Below are 26,623 nucleotides of genomic sequence, written 5' to 3'. Positions count from 1 at the left end.
TATGAAAAAATCAAAGCCTACCGCTAATGCCCAGACAAACATCAAGACAATGTCATACACAGACATCTAGATTAGTCAAACATATAATTTTAAAAATTTAGTAAAATTTAGAGCATGTATGTTCAACCGATACTATGGAGACTTGTGCTCTTAGGATTGCTTGTTAGGATGCAGACATTTAGCTAAAATGGGACCAAAAGTATCAAGGGAACTTAATAGGTAATGATTTTGCTATATGACATCCCTACAGTGAAGACATAACACTAGGCTTCTTGGCATTCAATTTAGCATGATGATATCAAATGTAACCAGGGTCATGATTCAAGATCAAAAATGTTTATCATTCCCTCATAGCACAGATACAAAAGTAGCCAGATATGGAGATGTGACTGAAGGCAACAAGCTGACGAAAGCTGGAATTGATTTAACTTGTCCATCGAAACAATTGAAAGAATGATAAATCTAGCAAATGTATTCTCTGTTTTGGGATAGACTGTGAGACTTACTTGCAAGCTAGTCTTCAACAGCTGCTATTAATGCTCCTAAGACTACACTTAAGGGAGATCAATACAAGAGCTACTGTAGAAGATTGATTAATGTTAGTAGAAGATACCAATCACAACATGAAATTCTTTTTAAGCTCCCAAAGGAGTAGATCCAAATGACAACAATTAAGTGATTTTATATGCTTTTGTAAGCTTACATAGTCCAAGAGATATTAAGAGTTTATGGCATGTGATAAGCTCTCTGTGGGGTCACTATCATATAGTAAAACCTGACATGAGTATGTAAGATGCTTTATCAAAACATGAACGATTAAATCTCTAGCGGTTCGAAGGAAGCTGTCGGAGAAACTGGTTAAAGAAAATGTTCACTGGTATAAAGATTAATATTACCTAGATTGTACTACCTCAGGGGTGTAAATTCCAAAGGGAGAGGTATTGTTTTCTGTGTCTTGGAGAATGCTATTGCTCAAATTCCATCTATCAAATTTATGGTTACGACCCTCTTCTCCACGTCATATATCCTTCTGTCCAAACTTGGATGATCAAGGTTTCCATGGCAACAAAACTTTGAATCAACTTTCCATACCAATCAAAATTTGAATAAACTTTTCAATAGCCAACAATATTTCGATTTGGTTTCTACGTATGTAAAACCTCCTCAATCTACACTATTTTTTTTTTAGGCATTCATTATAATTTCCCAGTCAGTTGCCATAAATATTAATTTTGCCAATTGTATTTTAAGTTTAATATATAGCTAACCATTATAACATTCTTTAGAAACTTTATTACTGTTCTGCCTTCGCTGGCACTCACCAAAGTATCACATTCACGGTTTATAGAATTCGTAGGAAGTTAAAGGCTCCCACTTTTGATGAACAGCTTACTGTACCTAACCTAGTCAAGGGTTCTCCCACAAGACAGAATACAAGCAACAAAATCTGCAACGTATCTAAAATAGCGTTCACAATCAATAGAGTGTGGCATACCTGACATGCTTGCATTACTTCTGTCGGCAGCTGATTACAACAACTAATAGAAAACACATTATCAGACACCAAACGCTTGCCTCTGTGTATCTGATATCTCGACAAGATTACTGTTCTATCTGACGATAATTGAAACTAAAATTGACGTCAACGCTCGCAAAATCTGATCTACGAGAAACATAGCTTGGTTATAGAGATTCACAGCGGGCGTCTTCACACCCTCATTCACAAATCATCCCGAGATGAATTTCTCGCCTCTCGGGTTTTTTGATTGGGCGCATTAAGGGCTTGGATATTCGGCATACCAGCTGAGCCAGAAGAACCCAACACCTCTCGGTCTGACAAGCTCTTCTGTATTTATCGCAGGCAGAGCTCAAACCTTTCAACGTAATCATCAGTGAAATGTTGTCTTCTTTTGTTTTCATTTTGTACTATGATTACATTCTCTCTCAGTTTACAGCAGTACTATATGTAAAACACTCTCAGCACAGATTGTCATGATTATAAAGGCAAAGGTCACATTACGTTGACAATAGTAATAATAACCGCAGAGCGCTTATGTATGATGGGTCGCTAGTGAAGGAAACTTCCAACTTATAGTTTATAGCAAAGTACAGGATCTACCCGAGGTCCCTCGTTAGAATCTCATACGGTTAGAACATTTCCAGAGCCAATCAGAGACATCTTTGCTATATCCATTTTTCTTTACAAATTTACATCAGTTACCTGTTAAATTAGCACTTTATATTAATCCTACATAACATACATTGGTTTATGCTACTTTCAGTACCTCTTCTCTGTTAACTACTTTTGATTCAAAGGAACTTTGAAATGATACATTTGAAGTTTAATTATGGACTTCCGATTTGTAACCATACTGCAGCCTGTTTACAATCATGCCATCCCTATTTACAATTTTAAAATTTAAAACTCATATTTACAGTAAAAATTCTTTATTATTAAAAAGCTTTTCTCTTTGAAAAATTTCTCCTCCTTTCAGATTTTCCCTCGGCATTAATCTTGAATAAATCATCAAACATCTGCTTACCACTCGACATTTAAAAAAATAAATATTCCAAATAGACAAGCTATCAAAACAATTGAGTTAAACTGTATTGACTTCATTCCAAATTTGTTGCAACGCTTTTCCTGTCATGTGATGTAACTATTGTTTGCATTCAAAACAAGGTACATCAGAAATATGAGGTAAGCCGTGCACAGAGAGATTGCATTCATCCTTACATCACAGTAGTGCCTCAAATCAACTTATCTTTCCCAGAATTCCCAAAATAGCAACAAGACTGTCAACTCTATGGATCAGTTTCTGGTCATTAATTAATCAGGCCATCGTGCCTGTGCCAGTTGTTTATCACAGCTGCGTGGAGGCGCACGGCATGTGCATAATTCTGTCGCCAGGATCGCAATTGCTTTTCAGTTTAACAGTGATCAAGCTTGGAAGTGCACAAGGACATAACTACCATTCACTCTAATCTATGAGGACACCAATCCTGTTTGTGCCCGGGTTATTCTAGACTTTCAAAGACGTAACGAGAAATAAAGCATTCTTCACAATTTGCACTAAGATATCTCAGTACAAATATCGAGCATTGAGCAGCACCTCGGTTTTTTTTCTATTGTCTAGGAATGGTTAACACATTCCATTTCTGTTAGTCTAAAAGACAGTTGGCTGACATACATATATCAATTTTAAAAGATGATGCACTTGCTTGGGAAATATATCATCCTCCTCCAAGTCATATGATTCCCCCTCTCGGCCCTTCCCTGCTGCCAACCCCACCCCTACCCACAGAGCCTTAAATCGGTAATTCAAAGAATGCAACTTACGTGGACGGTGATTGGTCCACCGGTGAGTGACTGACCACCAAAGCGGAGATCCACCTCATAGTCTCCCGGAGCTGGACAAGTCCAAATGATGTCAAAAGTGCCGTCTCCATTGTCCCTGACCTGGACGTCTGGTACCTCCTGTCCGTCGGGTCCGACGATGGTGCAGGTGACGCGACCGGGTCCAGCATCCTTTGAATTGACCTTGATGACGGTCTCCTCCTCCACTGTGACAGTCTTCGTAACGGTCTCCTCTGTTGAACGGTTAAAAAATGTTTTTCTCTACCATGATGCTAATTTTAATGTACCAAATTAAGAGTCACCGTTTTTAACATTCGCTAAACTTGATTCAACGGGACCACCCTTTTGTGCTGTTTTTGCTATTTTATATTTTGAGACTTCGAAGTCAAGAAAAGTGCACAAAAACTAGTACATCGAAAACTCGCACAGTTCAGTAACATTTCACCAGTATGCCTACGTTTTCCATATTTGGATACTAATCCTTAATTTTATCCTCATCCAGTTTGCAAAATTTTTCTTAGAAGACTGTGGAGCTTGGACTTATTCTAAGAAAAGTATTGGTCCACTACAATTCACATCAAATTATGAATACATACATTGATCACAGCAAAGATAAATCATTTCATATTTCTTCTAATAGCAACCCTCCCCCACCCCCTACCCCCCCAAATAAAAACACTCTTTTGTCTTGTTTGTTTGAGTAAAGACTATCCCCCCCCCCCTATTCTTTTCTAGATGACCAAAGACGACAATTACTCATTCCTACAGCTGTCCATGACGACGGACAACGAGGAAATATATTGAGCACGTTAAAACACGGACTGTTTTAAGCGAGAACATGCTTGACCTATAAATAACGGTATCACAACAAACATATATATGATCTATGCTTAAGAAACCCTGTGACATTTACAGCAGCACAAATAATTTAAAAAAAAAAACGGAAATAGTAATGACTAAGAACTGAAAAAATACACAATTTGTTCAAAAACATCAATGGATTCAGAAGAGGGTATTACAAGACATTCAAAGGGGGGTACATATAGGGATGTAATTTATATCATAATAAAGGTTGCTGTTAGCTTACTGAGGTAGGGTATCTGTTAGTGGAAAGTCAGTAGAGAGAACTAAAGGTTAGAAGATGCGCTACACAATATTGTGCACATGTTAGTTCTGTAGGCACATGGTCATCACAAGATCAATGTTCCAACATCTGCTCTCCTATCACCCCCGGTTACTGAAGCCTTCGTCAAGCATTGTCCGTCTGCAAGCATGTACAAATGCATATCACCTCTAAGCCTTTTATGACTGCCCGAAATAAACATTCACCGCCCCGAGATGCCACTGGCAACGGTTATGATGTTATGAGGTAATGCAATTAGCTTTGATGCATATTGCCAAGGGGATCCTAATCCCCACTTATAATATCCAAGAAAGTGTGGTAGACTTCATCACCATGGTAACGGTACAGAAGGAATCAAACGTTCAATTTCGCAAAAACGCAAACAATGTTGGGAAAATTTAATTGAGATGAAGGAAGAATTCTCCAACCCCAACCAGCACTTCCTGCATATATGCCCATAGCATCACATCAATTATACTCAATGTTTAGAATTAGGCACACGCTCCAGATATTTTTCCCTTCCTTTCAGCATTCCCGCGCCTCCACTCGTTACGTCTCCCCTGCTCTCCCCACCCCCCCCTTTCCACAAATCCTATATTTCATTTGATCTCAACCATGCTACCTCCCATCTCCACACCCTCTCGAGATGGAATGTTGATCATGTGATAAGCAAAGGATAAGAAGCAAGTCAAAGGGCACTATTAAAATCACATCACACGTTGAATGCAGAAGGAGATGACCCACCAAGGACACCGTGGGCACCTTTAGTCGTGGTGGTGCGGGTGGTGGTAGTCGTCGTCTTTTTGGTTTTTTCCTGGCTGACGCTGCCCCGGCGTACGGGGATTTCATAATTCCCGCTGCGGACACCTGTAGTTTACAGGATCAACCGGGTTATTTGGACGGAAGAGGAAAGAATGCAACTAAGAGCAGGCGTGTTTATTTTACTTTTGTGTTACTTTTTTCTTGTTGTTGTTGTTGAGAGAGAAGAGAAAAGTTCTGTTACTTAGGAAAAGGAAAAGATGCAACAAGATCAAAACGACATATTAAAATACGTCCAGAGAAGAGGAGAAGTCTCCGAGTGTCAAAGAAAGAACATTTGAGAGGGAAACGCCGGGGGGATGGGAAAGAGAAAACATGACGATATGGTGCTCTGAGAAGACTGGCTGTGATATATTCTGCCACCGTGTACCCGATTTGGATCTGCTTCTTGACTAAATTGGTACTGTATGGCTTCCTAAAAACTACTCTAGATTGAATATTAACGACTTCTGGGCACACGGCTTTATCAATATTATTTATGAAGTAAAATACAACAACTGTCATCAATAAAACACAAAAGTTTTGTTATTGGTGTAAAGAGGCAACCATTCATGCTAATATATTTAAGCCATTCTTCCCTGGAGGAAGCTTTACAAACGAACGCATTTTCCATCGGCGAGACGTTAAGCATCGGTTGTGCTATTTACAAGCGCCGTTCTTTGTTACAAGTTAATTTGTGCAAGGAACTCCTCTCCTCTGTGTCAAAGCTGGGAGGCATAGAATTGAGCATGCTCTAAATGTTACATGATTATGCAGCCGGTTTTTCAACGCAAGAATTTTTGGATCTCAATCAAAAATTGGAAGTCATACTGCAATTTCTTTAAAAACATATCAAGCTTTACTTGAAAAGATATCTTGGGAGAGTCATGTGAAGTTCAGAGAAGCTCTTGACTTCACAGCCATTTGATTTTATTCAGCCAGTCTTCAATTTTACATGAGCATCACTGTTAGGGTGAAAGAGGGGATGGGGAAAGGGGGCGGGGGGGGGATGGGATTTGAAATTATTGCGAACAAAAGTTAAAAGTAGCAGAAATTTCGTAGAGAGAAAGGAAAGACAAATTTTTAAAAAAATGACCAGGCATAACAAGACAAAAGACTTGATCAAGTATTCATGGGCAGAGACAAAAGATACGGCAAAGGAGAGCATTCAATCTCGAGAGAACCATTCAGCTTTTGAAAGATGAAAACAACCAACCAACTTTTAGGGAGCAAAACTCTTTTTTAAGGACTGAAGCGAGGTCGAGCAAAAATTAAATGCTAAGACAAAGAAAAAAAAAATGTCCCTGTATTATTAGAGATGAAAGAAGAACATCTACAGCCTGCCAGTTAATGCCAATTGGAAACTTGGAACTCTATAGAATGAAAATGCTGATTTGGTCCATCTCGAGACTGGTGTGTGGTCGTCTTCATAATAAGAAAGAATAACATTATAAACTGCGTACTAAAATTAAAGCAAACCCAAAACATGAGCTATTGCTTACACTTTAGAGACCTCTGTGACAGACAACTCGTGTAGGTCTCATTTTGAATTTCTCTATACCTAAATAATTTAATGGAAAGACACTGATGTTCAAAGTCACGTAGGCGTCATCTTTCCTGACGTCTCGTCTTTCAAACTCAAATTTTTTTGCCTTACAGAGTTAACAGGGATAAATGCCCCACCGAAGAAATGAAGAAGCAGTAGTTTTGAATTAGTATGCAGAAAAATTTAAGCAATCCATACTGGAAGTTAAAAGAATTTGGCCAAAGGAAACTGTCTCACTGTTAGCTGAAAGAAAAGGTGATGTTATAAAGTACTGGAAGCAGTGAGATGGAATCTTCGTATGAAGTGTGTAACAGAAACGTCGGAGACGGGCCTAACCGAGAAAACTTACCGATGATACTGCACTTGCTTGCATCACCAGTGGGTACAACTTTAACACTGTATGGGGAATTCCCTGCATTGTCGCCGCCATATTTGACGGTGACGTTGTGGGGTCCGACGTCCTTGGGTACGTAACTGATCTTGTAAGTGCCGTCCCCATTGTCCACGATGTCCGGCTGAACTGGTTTCCCGTCAGGAGTCTGCCGAAAGAAAATCAGGAGAGGAATATTTATGCAAAAAGAAACCGGTACCGGATCACAAAAGTTCAAAGGATCGAGTTGAAAGACAGATATGTCAGGGGTCCTCTTCTTTCATTAATCCATAACCTTTCTTGTCTGGAATGTCTTTCTAACTGAGGACATCCAAAAGCAAATGTTACCAGTCTCCTGTAATGCTGTGATACATAATAATACTTAAATCCACTGAATATTCTTAAACACTTAATACTGAAAGAGAAGACTATCACATCTGTGCAATACAATTTTGCCTTTCATTTCCAGGCAGTCTTGTGTATTCCAGAGACATTTTTTGTCTTATGGACAAAAGAGATGAAAGACGATGGACGTACCGTGATTGCAATGGCAAGGTCGGCGTCTCCAGCGTCACGGGTGTCCACGGTGAACTCTACGGGCAGACTGGCCTTCACGCCAGTCTTTTCAACTCCTGGGCCATCAATTCTGACCTTCTCTGGCTCAACTTGTGGCAGTACTTTGGTGGTCACAGGGCTGAAGGGAAAAATCAGAAAGTTATTGTGAATATGAATTATGCAAGATATAATAATTCTCTGAATATTCATGATAATCTTTGAATATTTAACAAGTCTAACATGGACTACCGTGCAGTGTATTTACCGACACCTACATAACATCCTCTACACGTGGGAGTGCTGTGTTTGCTTAATCAGATAACGAGAAACACTATAAACCGCAACGGTTAAACAGTAGGCTTCAGTTTGGTGTCTAGAAAAACAACTGAATGATCAAATTTGATTTGATGTCATTTAAAGAAAATAGCTTGAAGAGATATTTGCTCATAAATCAATCAACTATAGATGGTTAGACATGCAGATATGTAACCTGTCTGTATGTGCCGGTTACAGAATAAATACAGACAGGTAAATGAGAAAGCAAAAGTGTCATGAAGACCTAGGTAAAAGGAAGACAGTTTGTACCGGATATTTACGAATGTATAAGATATTTAGAGAGGAATAACTATCTTGAAAAACAACAAGTGATTAGGTAGGTCATAATTTACAAACGTGTGAATCTGGTTGAAACCAGGACTATACACCAATGTAGCGCATAAAATAATGAAGTACACTCAATATTCTTGAAAATGTTTATCCTGGCTTTACTACTAAAGAGCTTTATCCTTATAAAATATATGTCACAATGTCCTATAAAAGTTACCATGAAAATAAGAGTCCTACCCTCACTCCCCGTACCTCCCACCCCCCGCCTCCACACACCCCACACACTTCCTTCTGCATTAATTTATTAAAGAATCTGCCAAAGCAAAACATAATCTAACCTGTTGGGAATTTCTTTTCCTCCATACTTGATATCGATTTGCGCCCGTCCTTCTACAGTGGGGACATAGCTGACATCGTAGGTACCGTCAAAGTTATCCGTTATCTTTGGTTTCACTGGCGCTCCTGAAAACGGAAGGAAAAAGGAAAACTTACTCATCATTGACATTCAGTGTTTGATATAAGCAAGAAGGCACCATTTACCATATCTGTCTGTCAGCTCATAGTTCTAATAGGAAAACTGAATTAATAAATAAACAACTTTTGCCTGTGCCAAAACCTTTCTTTTTAAGACTGCAAACTTTTTGTTTTGTGTGTTCAGGTATTGCATACTGTGTTCAGGTATTGCATACTATGTTCAGGTATAACATATTATGTTCAGACACTAAATATGTTTCATATTTATGGCAACAACCCGAACGATTAGAAGGTCACATATGAATCCTGGCAAGGGTACAGCAATACTGGCAGGCGTTAAATAATATGCAATGTGTTCAGAATAACTTTCTTAATAACTGTACGTCTTATCAATGCTGGTAACGTCCTTTTTCCTCCAAAAGACTATTTCAACAAAGCCTAATACTTATTCTGTGGTAGGTTCTATACTTTTATGATAGGTGATATGCGTTTATAGAGATTCAAACATTCACTTAAATATGCAGATACAACATGATTTTACCAGATTAATTAGCTGTAGTTTTGTGTAATAACCTTTGAATCACTTCGACATACTATAAGGTTGATAAACAACAAAATTGGAGATATTCGAAACTAACCACACACAAAAAATATTTACAAAAAATATTTTAAAAAAATAAAAAAATAAAAAAAAATTACGAAATTTCTACATATTGCTGACATACCTCCTCTTCCTTGCATGACATCAACCTCAAGAGGGGCTTTCCCGGCCTTGCTGGCATCTACTTTGAAGTTCTGGGGAGTGTTCTTACGGACCTCCTTGTTCAGCCCTGGACCGTTGGCTGTGACCTGACTGGCGTCCACATCGTCCACGATCTGAGGCTTGAAAGGACTTCCTGTTAATATAAAAAAAAAACTACATTTCAAGTGGCTATTTCAAAACCAGGGAAGAGGAGAAAGGGACATATTCATAATTCTTTGTTGCTGTGGCAACCTACATGTGCATACTAAATCTTCCATGAAAGATTCTGCAATTGTTCTGCATCTTAGACTAGGCAGAAAACATAGTTGTTTGTAGTAATCATGTGTTGTCATGTCTAGTATAAAATTCTAGTTGTACAGCTTAGGAACCAATTGTATGTTCTTCATTATTTACACACACAATCTTTATATCCAAATCTCACAGCCAAACAGGGGTTCATTAAAGGAGGCATAGGATCGACACAATTTGAACACGATCCGACAATTTGAAATATGATCCCAACAATTTGAAATATGATCCAAAATTCTTGTAAAGGAACACCACCAGCCTCTTCAAAGCCTATTCTAAGAAACTAAACACTGAACATCGACGTGACGATACAAATACGAATATGACTGTCGTATTGTACTTCAGAACAGCGAAAGGAAACCGTACCTGGGATAGGCTCATCGGCAAAAGCGATCTTGATGACATAATCGCCTGGTTTAGTTGGCATGTACTCTACGGTAGCTGTGCCATCTTTGTTGTCCTTGCAGTTGACCTGCGGCTCTTCTGGACCTTCCACCGAGATGCCGAGTCCTCCCTTGCCGGCGTTCTTGGTGTCCACGGTGAAGACGGCTGGTTTCTTGGTGATACCGCTCTGGAGTCCGGGGCCGTACGCCTTGACCTTGGTGGGGTCGTTGCCGGGATAGGAGTTCACCCGGTACGGTTTCTTACCCACCGGAGCACCCTGAGATTTACCGAGAGGTTGTCCGGCAAATGTGGGAGTGATTTTATATTCACCTGAATAAAGCCAAGACACAAAAAGGAGAAAATTCTGTTTTCAAAAAACCCTGGCAGAATTTTTTAAGTGTGAATTTATTCTTCAATGTGAGAGAGGACAATGAACCATACACATGGCAACCAGTTTGTATTTACCATACAAGATGTCAAAGTGACCGTAAGTGCAAAGGGAAAAAAGGGGAATGACTTACTTCCCATAATGTATATCGTTAAAGATTACATTTCTAAGATGGGATAGAAGCTTGCTTGGTACGATGTCCTACGTACCTTCCAATTCCAGCATACAAGTGTGTGGGGGTGGGGGGGGAGGGGGAACAGGGTATCGGGGAAGGTAATCAAGTGGGAGAAAACAAGATTCTTGTAGTAGGTATAAGACCTACAAGCTAAAGTCTAAACATATTACCTTGTTCCTCTGGTACATAGGAGCATGTAACACTATCGTCGCCATTGTCCTTCAGGATGGGCCTCAGCTTTTTACCAGAAGGTGTTGTGATGTCAGCCCCAATGAGATTTTTGTCCACTGGCACTCCGAGTGGTTTGGTGTCCACGGTGAAGTCCGTAGGACAGTCTTTGAACACGTCTAAAGGGAAAATTCCAGTTGGATGGGTTTTAATTCAAACTTTGGCATTATTCTTAAAAATTGGGGGGGGGGGAGGGAGGGGAAGATACCATTGTGCACTTGAGAATATAGCACATCACACCCTACTTTGTGTTCTTTGGATTACACAGAATTCCACCAACTCTTAGCAGTTAAGCAGTGGATTTCCTCTTTTCAGTACACTACAAAAACCGTGACATGACATATAAAAATTAAAAATAAAATCATTATACTTATGCTATGAAACTTGATGATCATTAATTATTTTTATTTTGTCAGTTGAAAAAAGATAGTTCTTTTTGCACTACTAGTATAAAAACAGTGCTTGTGTATTTTGGGCCTTGAAGTTCATAGATTATGTTTGCTTATGTTGCAACATTGAAACATATTTTCCTTAAGTTCTGTAACATGCAGATATACTTCTGTGACTAAACATGTAAACTACAGCCACCACATCTGCATAGAGTACTTATTATATTAATACACATTTTAATGCTTTCAGTATTCAACGATATCCAATATAGCTGCGTTCCTCGCTTTCATTTAGATTTACCATCATCCATAATAAATCATGTTTCTGCTATAAATTACCAGTCACACTTCATATTACAAACTAAAGTAAATCATCGAAACACACATTACCATCCTATAAATATAAGTCCATAAAAATCTTCTACTAAACTAAAGGGAACACTATAAATAAACAAACAATATATCCTATGAGCTGTATCGACTGTAAAATGATCAATGGAGCATCCTGTTCAATTGTGAAACAAAAACTTCATGATAGGTGTGGTCCCTTAATAAAACATCGTTCAGCAAGTTTTCAAAGTGTCTGTTGCAACTCGGTAACCTAATCCCAAATGCTACGACTTGGCTTGTGCCATAAACTGAAACATGATATCATGATTCAAGATTCAACCTTTCACCGAGTAAATACATTTTTAGTTCATAGACATGGAATAAGGAAATTGAAAAAGGAAAAGAGTAAAATTGAAAAAAGAAAAGAAGAAATGATGAGTTTATGAGTGTATGAAATGTGAAACTAGCTATAGTTAGGTCATGTTTACTACACACACACTACCCATGCTTGGTTTAAACAAAGATTCTCAAAAAAAAAAAATGGTTAAGATATCAAACATGCCATGCTGTGAAATTACTGAAGTATAAATGTAATAATTAGCCACTGCTAAAATATGAGAAAACTGTAATGTACTATTTTATGAACAATAAGATGCGGTTTAACTTTGGTTTTGTTTTCGCAGAAATGATTGTTCAGAGTTCAAAGTGATCATTTACTGCAAGCAGCACTGGCTAGAAGAAGTGCGTCATTACATTTGGGAATTGAAAAATAACCGACGGACCGACGTCACAGTGTCGCAAAAAACAGAATTTTGTAGAAAATGTGTCGAATATGAAGTGACGACACTGTGCGGAATATTGAAAGAAAAAAATGTTCCCATATGAAAAATGGTTCCATTTTAACTAGTCTAATGATGTCCCCTTTCACATATGAGAGAAAAGATGTACGAAAGAAATAGAGATAGAGAGATAGAGAGAGAGAGATAGGCACCAGAGACGAAGATGGACTGCTTTCAAAATATTGGAAAAATAAAGAAGCATACCATCACTCAGACCGTTTCCTTCTACCAGAATCTTATCCAAGTCTATGGGTTCGTGGACCTCTACTTGCTTTGGGAAGTTCGGGATGGAAAAACCGGCGTAGGTGGGGTCGATCGTGTGTGGTCCCTCTTCCTCCGGCTGGTAGGTCACTTTGTATACTCCCTCCCGTTCGGGGTCCGCCTCCACCAGGGCGGGGCAGGGCGTATTTGTCGGTGACAGCACCGTACATTCGATGGGCTCCTCTGCGCAACTGATCGGGGGCTCTCCTGCTTCGGAACAATCCAATTCAAAAGTGCAGGGAAAGTCCTTGAAGCATCCGTTCTCGAGTCCGGGGCCGTTGCATGAGACCTTCGAAGGGTCGATGACATTGGCCGTGAAGGGAGAGCCGGGGATGGGTTCGTCCGCGAAGAGGACGTTGATCGTGTAAGGTCCGGCGGACTTGGGGGTGTAGAACACGCTGCAAGTCCCGTCGCCGTTGTCCTGACAGTCCACGTCGGCCTCCGACGGCCCCGAGACGTTTATGCCCAGTCCGCCGTTCCCAGCGTTTCTGATGTCCAAGAGGAACTGCGCGGGCTTGTCTACGATTCCGCTCTCGAGTCCCGGACCGCTAGCCACGACCTTCCCGGCGTCGGGTTTTTTGACGGCGTTCGTCACGAGGACGGAGTCGAATATCGAGTCATTGTCGTAGTCCACATCGATGGTATGCGGACCTTCTTCCTCCGGGACGAAGGACACTCTGTACTGGTCTTCCCCAACTTTTGTGACCTCCACCGGAAGCTCTTTTCCGGAGGGCGCCCTTACTCGGGCTTGCAGGTCTGCTTTTCCTGCCTCGCTAGCGTCCACGTTTAGAACACAAGGCTCTCCGACTTCGATAGCTAGAGGTAAGCATCGACGACAGCAAAAAGACAAAAGAGAGAGACAAGGGACGGGGTGAGATGGGCATGCAAGTTAGTCGCAAGAAAAAAAACAGCAAGAAAATAAGATATCAAGCCAAAAAAAACAAAAACATATCCCTCATACAGTATGAGAAATGGGACTGGTTAAAAAGACTCTACTCTCTAGACACTTGGGACTAAAGGATCGTATCTAGGATTCAAATTCGAGAGAATAAAAGGTGGCGAAGAGTTCTTTGATAGAGAAAGAATTTGAGGTGTGGCGTTGGCTATGCTGAACTGAAGAGAATTATTTTTTTTCTTTTCTACTGGGGATTTTATTTTCGTCAAGTAAGACAAACAGAAGAGGGAGCGAATACAAATTTAAATTGGCTTTTATACAGATAAAAGACTCTTTTGCTATTAAGAAATGTTCAAATATCACATGAACAGTGTTTATAATATGACATGACATAATATCAACAGAATTTATTTATCTACAAAACTTTGGACACTTTTTCGCTATTACCAGCACATTAATACATAGTAATCCATTATATGCTGTACACATATTATGACATTTCTTGGCTCAAGAAAACACATTTGCTTTGTTTTATAAGGCTAGCAGGTGTGAGGATAAACGAGGATGCTATTAACCTATAGTAGGTACGATATTTCTTTATGTCTGTATGCTGTTGGGATCTTCTAAAGCTTGCCTTAAAATTATGGACAGAATGAGTTTGAGAATTTATATATTTATTAATAATTTTTCATTTTATATTTTCTCAGAGGGGTGGGGAGAGGATTGGGCATAGGCTTTGTTTTGTGAGTAATTAAAAACCACAAAATTTACACCTGAAAAATTAAATATTCTAGAAGTAACAGTGTACTTTCCTGGGGAGTGGGTGGTAATGGGGGGGGGGCATGATAGATTGTGAGAACAAGAAAGGTGTTGCTTTGTTTCATATCTCACCTTTTGTTGGTGAGTTTAATAGTGTTTCTTGGTTAATTGAACTTGTCAACATACAGGAGACTAACATGCATTGTTAGAGGCTTAATTTATGCAACTATTGATGGGCATTCCAAGTAGTATCGTGCTGATATTATTCCAATACTTGAGATTTATGGGCTCTGTTCGGGTTAACATCATAATTATATAAAATGCATAATGATAATACACAACATACACTGCAAACACATTAAAACAAAGCATGGTCATGAATGAATGATACAACAACAGAGCAGTCTAAATGGTGGACCTCGGAACTCCCACCCCCCTCCACTGCACGGTGGTCATTCTTTCACGATATGTCAGCCTCTCTGCTCTCCCAAACCAACAAACCAATAATTTACAAAAAGCTCTGTTTGCAGCAGTTATAGAATCTTGACAAATCAGCAAGTGCTGAAATATTTCTTGACCAATGTCAAAATTGTTTTATGCTGTTTTTTTGGCTTTTTTGAAGGCTGAACGCAGGTTAACTCCTTCCAACGAATTTTAAAGTCCAAAATCCTTCAATTTATATTTAATGGTGGTGATGGTGGTAGTAGGGGGAGGGGGGTGGTGAGGTGAGGAAGGGTGAGTGTGTTAGACACAACAAATCTGAACGTTATTGCTTACTATCTTGAAGATCGTTGACCTTGATCTTGCTGACATCCACGTTGGGGATAGCGGTGATTTGGATGGGTGTCTTAGGGACATCTTTGCCCCCGTATTTGACCTCAACCTCATAGTCTCCAGGTCCCTCGGGGGTGTAGTTTGCGGTGTGAGTGCCATCACCATTGTCGGTCAGAGTCACTGGCATCTCTTTGACCTGTGGTCCATTGACACCTGGCTTGGACTTGACCTTAGCTGTGATTGGAGCTGTAATTCAAATATTTAAGTTAAAAAAAGAAAAAGAAAGATAAAATATTACATAAGCGAGAAGACCCCAAGTTTGAAGAAAGCATACCTGTAAAAGATATATACATTGAGAGTATCACCATGTTTAGCAGAAAACAAAAACTAAGTTTCTCAATTTGTTTACCACTGCAGTCATTCACTGTAAAGAAAGTTCTCTATGTGAGTATGGTTTTGAGTGTAATGGACAGGACGCCAAAAGTACCAAACTAAGATTGAAAATATGCTTTATCTTGGGTGTTTTGGTTCCCTCATAGCCCCCACCTCTACACCACAATCCTCATAGCAGCAACATTTTATATCCATGGGAAAAGTAAAGAGGATAATCCTAAAGTTTGTGCACATGATCAAGCGAGCAAACATTTATGAGAAAAAATGCATATTAAGATCAAAAAATAAATACAAGGGAAAAATACAGAAACCGAAATAAAGATCAGAAAAGCAGTTTGTCACTGGAACAAAAGAGTTGCTTTTAATTTTTTTTTAAATTTAAATTTAATTCTTTTTTTCTTATAATTCTTTTTTAACTCACCATTTCCAGCATCCTTAGCATCGACAGTAAAGTATGTGGGTTCATTGGCCTTGACTTTGCCAGGCTCCACACCAGGGCCATAGATCTTGACTCTATCTGGGCCAGCACCAATATTCACCTGTAAACACAATAGAATCTTCCAATGAATATTCATAACATTACAGAAATTGCAGCTCACCAATCATAGTCATGCCTTATGTTTTGGCTACCCTGCTATACATGGTTTTCAACAGGTAGAAACTTGAATAACGATTCTCGTATAAGGCGATTCTTTTCACATAATTTTGAAAAATGCTTTTGTTGCCAAGTACAAATGTATCATTAAAACAATTTAATCATTACATAGGACAATATATGCGACAACATATGATAATTGACACTAAATTCAGTTGATGATTCCAATCCACTTATGCAATTCATTACAATTTAGGAGAAATGCCGAATTACAAATTCCAGTCATTTCTGATTTTATTTTCCAGTATTGCTAGGTAAAGCCTCCTACTGAAAATTATCCCATGCTTGTTTTTCCTCAGATTCATTTTTCCCAAAGATTAAGGCAAAAAATTACAATCAAGACAGGAAAGAAAGTGATCGCAAATGTTTTGAATAATACTTTCCAATCATCCTGGCATGGACATATAACTGTACTCTGCAAAAGAACTGAATATTCCAAAAAGTTCACGTGAAACGTTTGTGATACCGACTTTACCTTGAATGGACTGTTGGGTATGCTGACATCTCCGAAGGTTACAGCAATGTTATGCTTGAGTGGAGATGGTGCAGTGTATTGCACGTTGTAGGTGCCGTCCTTGTTGTCCTTGATGACCGGTTCAACAGGGTTACCCAGCTGATCGTTGATCAGGACCTTTACTGGAAGCTCTTCGACTGGAGCGCCTCCTGGGGCACCAGGGCCACCTGGAGCACCTGGGCGCTGTCCAGGTCCAGCGGGAGCGCCTGGGCGTTGACCAGGTCCAGCGGGACCGCCTGGGCGTTGACCTGGGCCGCCAGGGCCACCTGGGCCGCCAGGAGCACCTGGGCCTCCTGGACCGCCAGGTCCACCAAATGGAAGACCAGCGGCAGATGTATATGAAGGGGGTGGTGTGCCTGCCCCACGGGTATCAATGGTGAACTCAACTGGCATGTTGATTTCAATGCCATTCTTCTCAAGACCTGGTCCAAACGCTTTCACCTTTATCAATAAGAAGTAAACAAATACAAGATGGTCAAGTCTGGGCCTACTGCAAAGTTCAGGTTTGTGACAAAACACATTTACTCTCTTGTGCCGGTACATTATTAACAAAGACAAAATTCGGAATTACTTGAACTACCTTGCCAAATAAACATGAAAATTAAGTACTTTAAGGAAAGACAAAAAAAAAAAGATTAAACAAAAAAAAGAATCCATCTTAATTTTATGTGTCTTGGAAAAAGAGATTCCTCTTACCTTTGTGGCATCGAATCCACCTGCATCTGGTACGATGTTGGGAGAGAAGGGGCTTTTGTCAATGTCTTCCTCGTCACAAGTTACATGAACGAAATATTGACCGGGGACCTTGGGGAAGTATGTAACCTCACATGATCCATCTCCGTTATCCTTACACTTGATTTCAGCTTGAGATGGCCCCTCAACAGAGAAACCTACGAGAAGAAGTAAATGAATGTAAAATAAGGGAACGAGAAATACAGCATGTATAAGTCAGGTCTTTTGTTGTTCCTATCATGAACTTCCATGTATTATTGTGCTGTTGTATTAGCCTAACCAAAATAATTTTGATAGGTCTATTAACCTGGATGAAACCACCCTTCCCTGCAGCCTATCCCCCTCCCCAACCATTAATTAATGTGATAATATAGCATAGTCGATAGATTGTTCAATTTTGAAGGGAGATGCAGCCCAACTTACGATAATGGCATTTAGTTTCACTTACACCAAGTGAAACACAGAATGTACGATAACCTGTATTTCACTACTGTACATTTAAAACTTACCAAGTTGTCCGATGGCACCATTCATCTCGACCGTAAAGGTGGCTGGCTTGCCTGCAACACCACGTTCCAAACCTGGCCCGAATGCCTTGATTTGTGCATGGGGTCCCGTTGCCTGGGGCCCAATGTTGACTGTGAATGGGCTCTTCTGTATGGGTTTCCTTCCATAGGTCACATTAAGAATATACCGCCCTGGTTTTGTGGGGCTGTAGTTGACAGTGAATGTTCCATCTTTATTGTCTGTGATGAAGGCTGGCTCATCCAAGCCACCTATAGATAATGTAAATAGGTAAATATGTTATATAGCATTCCTGCCAAACGTAACAATACTCACAGTTACCACGGTAATACCTTAGTGAAAATCTTGAAAGCCAACTGACTGCCTTATGGATTATCAGTACACTATAAATCCAAATTCTATTCTAGAAATTATGATCATAAAAAATGAGTGGTCTTTCTCGTTCTGGAGTTAACTTATGAATTAAAAATCTAAAAGCCATCATTACTGTTTTTATGAGTGCCGAAACAGAAAGAATTGATGTATCAAACTGTGTTGTCCCAGACGTTTACCATTTTAAAAAGTGTTACCAAACCATTCCTAAGTTCTATCCTACCATAGAAGTCAATGTGACCTAGGTTGTTGCTTAGGAACCTACTATTTTGGTGTCTGGACACCAAATGGGGCATCATGTTCACTACCTGAACAGGTTCACAACAAAGCCATTTAGAAGAATTCACATAAATTGGACGAGAATTCTCAGTCATTAGTAAATCTTCTTTGAAATTTGGTTTCGTACTAAATGAAAATATTCTCTTGGATACAAACTCTCTCAAACACACACCCAGCATGCACCACAGCAAAAGCTACTGCACACTCAGTTGAGCATTTGTCATGCAAGGCCTTTTACAACTGCTCACTTAATGTGCACATCAAAAGGTCACCAGTAATATACACAATACTCAGTGAACAATAACCGACACTTTTTATGCACTCTTCGAGACAAGGTCATAAAGCCTCCTTGAAATAATTTACTAGTCAGATTGTTAACTGACCTGTAAAAGATTAACTAACTTTACCTTGCAGACAGTTCATTTTTTTTTGCAAAGGTTATGAATTTGACCATTCATCTTTCACTTTCAAAATATTACAACTTTATGACAGTCAATTTATGACAGTCAATTCAAAACAGACACACGTGTGAGATTGACATACACACTACCAGACAATATTAATGCCTATAGAAGTGTCACGTCCATTAAATTGTTAACCTGATTTCATTACACCATGAACAGTTTACATAGGATTTCTATTTTGATCAGGAAGTCTTAATTAGCCACAATATTGATAGCTTCCCCTCACAAGTTTAATCCTAGCTTCAATGTTTTTGCCAGTGCTATTCTTTTGCACTAGCATGTTTGTACGACCCTTAAAAAGACGTCTGGCACTTGAAAAGCAATGCCTTGCACCTGAAAGATTTTGAAGGTACTTAGTCACTCACGTAGAGTACTTTGGTTCCAAAAGGAAGGAACGCATGATGAACTGAGAACAAAACACACCCAGTTTTTCTTTAGACATACTGCCAACTCGACCGAATCATTCTATATGCAACAATACAGCACAGCCATTTGTTTAAGGTATCACAAGTTCAACCGAGTTGATTTTGAAATGGTTTGCAAGTTGGTTTTAAAGAGGTGGCTTTCGGAAATGGGGTAACGAGGAAGTGCAGACAGAAATATCCTATCAAGAATCATTGCCTGCAAATATTTAATACACAGAGCTCTTTTCAGGTGGCATAAATATTGCTCTAAACTAATTAACTATTTATTTTTCCATATGTTTTGAATATGTTGTTATTAAATAAAGCAAGGGCAGTCTTTTTAATGTCATCTAGTTTAATGCACTCCATGTAATCTTGCTTACAGAAGAGTCAACAATTTTTGGGAAAGACGTTATGCCTTATGAAAACTGGCTTGAAGACTATGCGTCAGTGTAGGCAGACAGAAAAGAGAGGATTTGTGTAGAATCCGATGGCCTGGTTGTCAGCTTTTAGTCTGTGATTATCATAAATTCACTTTTAAGTTTGAAGATGCCAGTCCTTTCTAAATGTTTCTTACTTATCAGCATTGTAACAAGTCTTGTAACCAGTTATAGCGAGTCTTGTCACAAGTCACTAAGTTTCAAAGTTGAGTGACTCTTACAAGTTTGTAAATTTCTTACCCCTTAAAGAAAACGCGGTGACTCAAGTTCATCATGAGACAAGTCAGTAAACTTCAAAATAAAGCGACTCCCTTTACAACTCGGCTTCCTTTCAATTTCACTCTACCCCTTTAAATGGTTATGAAATGTTTAAGGCATGCAACACTGTTACATGTATTAAACTTCATTCTACTAACCCAGCTTGCTTGGATATGAATTGTGTAGTGTAAATAGCCCTTTTCCATTGACAGAGAACTACGCATGTGTCATAACTACTACGTGGTTGAACCTGCCTTAAAAGTTATCGCAGCAAGACTAATCCATTGTAGAACTGGCATACCTGCATAAAATAATGATGGTACATAAAAGCACAAGTGTGAGACCATCTCTGCATGGATGACAAACTACAATGGATTCTCCTTGAAGGATTGATTATAGTAACCACAAATCTTTTGAAACACTATAAGCTACGATTCAATGAACAATAAACATGTAACAGAGATGATGCAGCAAAACTGTATCGAATATCGCACAGCAAAAACAGGAAAGCCAACGCCTGTGAAAGGAAGCTAGTTATATGCAATCCGATCCCTCCGAACCTGAAATGCGGGTCGTTCCACATGGGGAGGCATTAAAGACAGGACTCTTTTGACACACGTGAAAGAACGACGACAGCGTCGGTACGGCGGACATACATACATGCAGTTGACGAGAGACTCTCTTTACTAAGTGAATGATGTCTATCTAAATGACGCTCGTAACTAGGGAAGTGGAATTAGAACAAGGGTGGAAAAATGTCACATGGTTCTTGGATGTGGGATAGTTATCAAAAAGATCATTTTGTTATACACGTTTTCCCACCTGTAAAATAATGAACCATTCCAAATGGGCTGGTTTACAGAATGAATACAAGTGGTTTTGGGTTATTCCATTGTTCAGAGAATATGATATATGAATATCGCAAACAAAACTAACATTCAGGATATGGGAGGATTCTATAAGTCTGAAACGTTTATCTTTGATTTTTACAATGAAGGTCAATTTGGAATTTCAGATCAAATTGGTAACTTGAAAGTCAATTTGAGATGTCTAAACAAATTGATACTTTGATGTAAATTGAAGGTTTTAATGTTTTTTTAAATATTTTTTGTTATCAAACAAACACAGAATATTGTTAGTAAGCCACTGCACACCAAAACTACATGCATGTTATCTCCGCCGCAACCAGAGCTCTCGGCGTCTCGTGGGTTTCCGCGAGTCCCGACCAAAATGTCTCACCAGGTGCAATGATCTGCACTTTCAGTTCAGATTGACCGGCTTCTTTAGCGTCCACGTAAAACTCGCAGTTCTCTCGGACACGTAGACCCTTCGGTTGCAAGCCACGGCCGTAGGCGTGTGCAGCATTCGGGTTAAAAGCTGAGAAAGAAAGAAAGAAGAATTAAAGATCCCGGTTGTCGAAGGTGACGGTTAGACAAGGGTTAGATCAACGACATAAATAATCAGAGAAAAGTATGATCAGACCATAACAAATCCCAAATTAAAGGGTTTCCAAGACGGAATATGGAGTAAACATAGTGTTTTATGACTAAAAGTTTAGCGATGACACGTTCACGATGAAAAGCTGTCGTGTAAATGTGGAGACAGTTAAGACGAAATTTTCATAAAGATGTTTTGTCTGAATACACCAAAGAGATCGATATTTTCTGACAGAAAGACTACAGACCAGTTGTTTTAAGATTTACAAGTTCTTGAGCCACTCCATTTTTGTCACAAAATGATAGAAATTAATGCAACTTATCAAAGATCTGCTGAGAATCGGGAGTATACTAAAAATGTATTTAAATGTCATATTTAAAGCACTTAAGGGTACTGTATATCATGTCACTTCAAAACTGTTTCAGTTCTCAAGTTGACCCCCCACCCACACACCACCCCCGCTTGTCCATTTTCATTCAATAATGCTTCTTATACAAAACTAACAAAGCATTCTGCAACTTGATCGCACAGCCTTGAATGTTTACACGATATTTCTGGCAATGTAAACATGTTGTTTGATTACAATTTATGAAAAAGAGTATCGTACTTGCCACCTCCAACAATGTACTTTAACAAATTTAAATTTTATTGAAAGATTTTTTATAAAGTACTTTCTTTGAGTTTTTTAAACTCTGCAAACTTCTGCTCAGTCATTTGAGATGTGTAAATATAAGGGTTAAAGTTAGCGATGATTCACTGAGGCAGGGGGGGGGGGGTGGGGGGAGCAAAAGTTTTTGTAGAAGCTAGGAGATTATTGAATGACCATTTATTTGATTTTCTAGCATATTTCCATATTTTTTATTATTTACCATGGGCAACAGATACATTGAATACACTGCCGGGGATGTGGTTCCCTCCAAAGAGGACCTCAACCTGGTATGTTCCCGAGATGGTGGCTGTATATTCCACTCTGTACAAGCCCTTCCCGTTGCTCTGAAGTTCCACTGGTATCACCTGGTTATTGGGGTCCAGCAACTTGACAGTCGGTACGCTGGCACCGGCACCTAAAAGAGAATGACACGGAAAGGAACCATTTGTTAACATCCTAAATTCTATATCAAAGAAAGTCTTTATAACTAAAACGTACAGGTTCTTACACCAAAGGGTATCCCATTATCAATACCAGTTTCCCTTACATTATTTACTATCACCATAGTGTAATGATCATGATAATCTTTTGACCGATGAAATTACCACCAAAGGCTGGAAATACATTTGTCAAGTTTGGTCAAAACAAGAAACAGACTTGCAGTTCAGTGTTTTCAACAAAATATTTTTCACATTTTCAAATGATACAAAGAAGCCAATAAGCTATTATGAACATTTTTCAAAAATGGAAGTTAGTTTTGGATCCTAATACAGTCTACTGAATTCTTTGTCTGTGGACTGTCGACTGTGTGGTTCTAAATGAAAATTACTGCAGAACTACAACAGACCAAACAATACCAATCATAGTTTCCCAAATTTGAGACCTTAATAGAACCTGTTACCATTTGAGGCTGGCATTTCTTTTGTAGGTTTAGACACAATAGAACAATGAAAGTATACTGAAAAAAGGCATGATGTGCACAAAACACCAAAAAAAAACTAACTAAAGACATAAATAACACAGTGTACATTAATACAACTCCAAGACACAATAAACGAGTGGTACATTTGACCTCTGACCCTCGATTCAAACACTACAAGGTTGAAATGGAAAAGCAAGTCTGAGGCGTTACGCACCGGCAGTGTGAATTTCAAAGTAGGTTGGCTCATTTAGGAAGACGCCGGTCGGCTGGATACCCGGCCCAGTGGCTGAACATTTGCCAGCGTTCACCGTCACGTTCTGAACGTTTACGCTGAATGGACTCTTTGGTATGACCATACCATTGAAGCTGACAGATATCTGCAGTGGGAAAAGAAAAAAAAAAAACGCATGAAATGAAATGTTAACGGAGAAAAGAGTAACAAAATGTTGAAAAACGTATGACTCACTCATATGTATCATGCACAATATCCATTTGGTATTTATTAACAATGTAACTAGAAATGCAATAATGCATACATTGTGGTTTTCCATGACAATTTTAGTTGAATATTTTAAGGAATTAGATACACCTTCTTGTGGTACTACGGTATGCGTGGTTGTAGCGTATACAAGTAAAAGGTTTTCACATTCTAACTTATACAAGTTGACCCCTGACTTTCAATAAAAACAGTATGCTTCTGCCACTCATTATGGGTTAAAATTTAAAAAAGAAGAAAACTGAGCATCCCCAAACCTACAAATATTAGAAACCAATTTTCTAGCATTTTACAGATTATCACTAATGAAACTTTTCAAACCCCACTCCGCCCGAGCAGATCAATAATAATATTCTGACTTCTCGGTTTCTCTCTTGTGACTTGGAACGATAGATTACCGTGTATGTTCCTGGAAGCATAGGGGTGTATTCCACAGAATGGGTCTTGTTTCTGTCTTTATTTGCCTTCTGGGTGAATGGCAATGGGTTACCATCCGGGGCTATGATGGTGGCCTCCACTTTACCACTGCCAGCACCAAACGTCTCCACGGTGAAGGAAGTTGGCTGCGACACCAAGTTCCCGTCCTCAAGACCGGGTCCGTAGGCACGGACCTGATGAGAGAATGTCACGATTTATAAAAAATATAAAAAAATCAATTCTTCGAATTGCATGACAAATTACTTGGACATATCACATTCATAAATTGGGGGAGGGGGAGGGAGGGCGGGGGAGGGCAGGGAATGAACAGATAGCCACATACGAATGCCCTGAAAAAAGCTACCTTGATTATATTCCCCAACTTAATTGTACTATAAGTTACTTTAATTTAAAGGTTCCATGCATACTTTGGGGGGTGGGGGTGGGGGGGCAGGTAATGGGAAATAGAGTTCTCTTTGTTTGTTAAAAATGTTTAGAAACAAGTACCCTAACTTGATAACCTACCTTCTTTGCATTAGACTTGGGTCTCAAAGGAGCATTAGGCTTGCATTTGCATTTGGGGAACTGTGAGAGGTAGGTCATCATACTCATATCATCAATTTTGGGGTTGTTCATTTCCTCTGGTCTCAAAAGCTGTAAGAGAGAGAGAGAAAATATAACAATCATCAATATGGGGGGTTGTTCACTTCCTCTGGTCTCAAAAGCTATAAGAGAGAGAGAAAATATAACAATCATCAATATGGGGTTGTTCATTTCCTCTGGTCTCAAAAGCTGTAAGAGAGAGAGAGAAAATATAACAATCATCAATATGGGGGGGTTGTTCATTTCCTCTGGTCTCAAAAGCTGTAAGAGAGAGTGAAAATATAACAATTATCAATATGGGGGTTGTTCATTTCCTCTGGTCTCAAAATCTGTAAGAGAGAGAGATAGAGAAAAATCCCCCCCCCCCCAAAAAAAAACATACATGGAAAAAAGAAAAATACATCAAAACAGTTTATCCATTGACTCCCCACCCATACCCCCGGCCCCCATTCCCAGAGTTACTTTTAGTTGTTTTTTTTATAATTTCTTTGTGGCACTTTAATACATGGAATTTTTCAAACTGAGCAATATTGATACTATAGCTTGGATGATCTCCCGTTACTTTCCCAAATTCGCATGATTGACTTCCTCGATCTTTTACCAGCCAAAGCCAGAGTTCACCTGACCACCATGCAATGCTGCTTAATAAGATGGACAACGAGAGGTCATGACGAAAGTTTCCTCAAAAATTTCGAGTAAATGAAATCGAATTAATGAATTTCGTGGAAATACCATATATATAGTGGGAGTGTCATTCAGATGAGTCACTGACACACCCCCTTTTGACTGTTGTATAATATATATTCATGAATGTGTGACAAATTGTTCAAAGACTTACTTCTTTGGTGGTATAATTTTAACATTTTTAACCGGATCAAAGTAAAATTCACATAGGTGTTATTTTCACAAAATGTTAACTGTTGGTATCCAAAAAATTAAATGATGATAAAAATTAAGAAACAGGTTAGACAAGGTAGGCTAGCCTTTGTAGTTTGCTATTGAACTAGGTCTTGTACATCTACTGTTCAAAGAAACCGTTGAAAGAGAGCTGTCTTTATCAATAATTCAGTCTGGAAGGCGTGGGTAATTTGCAACTTGATTCAGGTCGTAAATCAATGCAAATCTTGGTTTCTGTACACATAAAAAAAAAACGAATTTGCCAACAGTCTCCTTCAAAATCTCAAGTACCCTGTTACTATCTGTTTCACCTTTCCATCAACCCTACACCCTTTACATTGTACTTACCTATACTGTATTGTTTGGGAATCATCTAACATACCCTAAGAACCAAAACTATGCAAGATATGCCATAAGTTGACCTCTTAGGTCACAAAACCTTTACATATTTTTTTTTTTTAAGATCAGTTCCCAAGGGAATGTTCTCAGAACGTTCAGACCATCTTGTGCAATGCCCCCCAAAAATGTGGTTGGTTTTTAATCACACCTGTGTCTTGCAAACTATATATAGCAAAGAATTCTATCGCATATGATGTGCACAAGCAAAGCTTGCACTGAGAAAGTCCCCCCTCGAAGGACATGCCTTTGGTGAGATTGCTGGCTACAGGTAAATAACAGACTATTACAAACAGGGACAGCAGACTTTCTTTGGTCATCTGATATTTTCACAAAGAGAAATTAAAAGCAGTTGCCCTAGTTATTATGGTGATAACCGGTAGTAGCCCGAAGGATGTCTTGTAGGCCAAAACAGGAGGTCTATGGCAAATTTATCAATGTATCTTATTTTAGAGAACCTTCAAAAA

The 26,623-nt window shown here is 39.1% G+C and overlaps 1 protein-coding gene across 6 annotated transcripts in view; it reads right to left on the bottom strand.

Annotated features, from left to right (window-relative positions):
• The window catches only part of LOC139962155 (filamin-A-like), a 110,631-nt gene that overhangs the window by 23,173 nt on the left and 60,835 nt on the right, over positions 1 to 26,623 (bottom strand). For 4 of the 6 annotated variants that reach the window (XM_071962103.1, XM_071962104.1, XM_071962105.1 and 1 more), the window contains 19 exons: positions 24,786 to 24,914; positions 24,242 to 24,454; positions 23,562 to 23,724; positions 22,646 to 22,840; positions 21,579 to 21,716; positions 18,107 to 18,373; positions 17,562 to 17,755; positions 16,827 to 17,306; positions 16,118 to 16,235; positions 15,307 to 15,549; positions 12,819 to 13,691; positions 10,999 to 11,175; positions 10,248 to 10,595; positions 9,556 to 9,726; positions 8,695 to 8,818; positions 7,733 to 7,889; positions 7,175 to 7,364; positions 5,226 to 5,348; positions 3,341 to 3,591 (listed from right to left, as the gene is read on the bottom strand). In XM_071962103.1, the coding sequence (XP_071818204.1) occupies positions 3,341 to 3,591; positions 5,226 to 5,348; positions 7,175 to 7,364; positions 7,733 to 7,889; positions 8,695 to 8,818; positions 9,556 to 9,726; positions 10,248 to 10,595; positions 10,999 to 11,175; positions 12,819 to 13,691; positions 15,307 to 15,549; positions 16,118 to 16,235; positions 16,827 to 17,306; positions 17,562 to 17,755; positions 18,107 to 18,373; positions 21,579 to 21,716; positions 22,646 to 22,840; positions 23,562 to 23,724; positions 24,242 to 24,454; positions 24,786 to 24,914 (4,554 nt within the window). The remainder of the gene's footprint in view (positions 1 to 3,340; positions 3,592 to 5,225; positions 5,349 to 7,174; positions 7,365 to 7,732; positions 7,890 to 8,694; positions 8,819 to 9,555; positions 9,727 to 10,247; positions 10,596 to 10,998; positions 11,176 to 12,818; positions 13,692 to 15,306; positions 15,550 to 16,117; positions 16,236 to 16,826; positions 17,307 to 17,561; positions 17,756 to 18,106; positions 18,374 to 21,578; positions 21,717 to 22,645; positions 22,841 to 23,561; positions 23,725 to 24,241; positions 24,455 to 24,785; positions 24,915 to 26,623) is intronic. The other 2 variants (XM_071962106.1, XM_071962108.1) reach the window with 2 other exon arrangements.

This window comes from Apostichopus japonicus, chromosome 20 (genome assembly GCF_037975245.1).
Source record: "Apostichopus japonicus isolate 1M-3 chromosome 20, ASM3797524v1, whole genome shotgun sequence".
In the NCBI taxonomy this organism is placed as follows: Eukaryota; Metazoa; Echinodermata; class Holothuroidea; order Aspidochirotida; family Stichopodidae; genus Apostichopus; species Apostichopus japonicus.
Note: the sequence above shows the minus strand (reverse complement) of the source record. Positions and strands in the feature narration are given on the sequence as shown.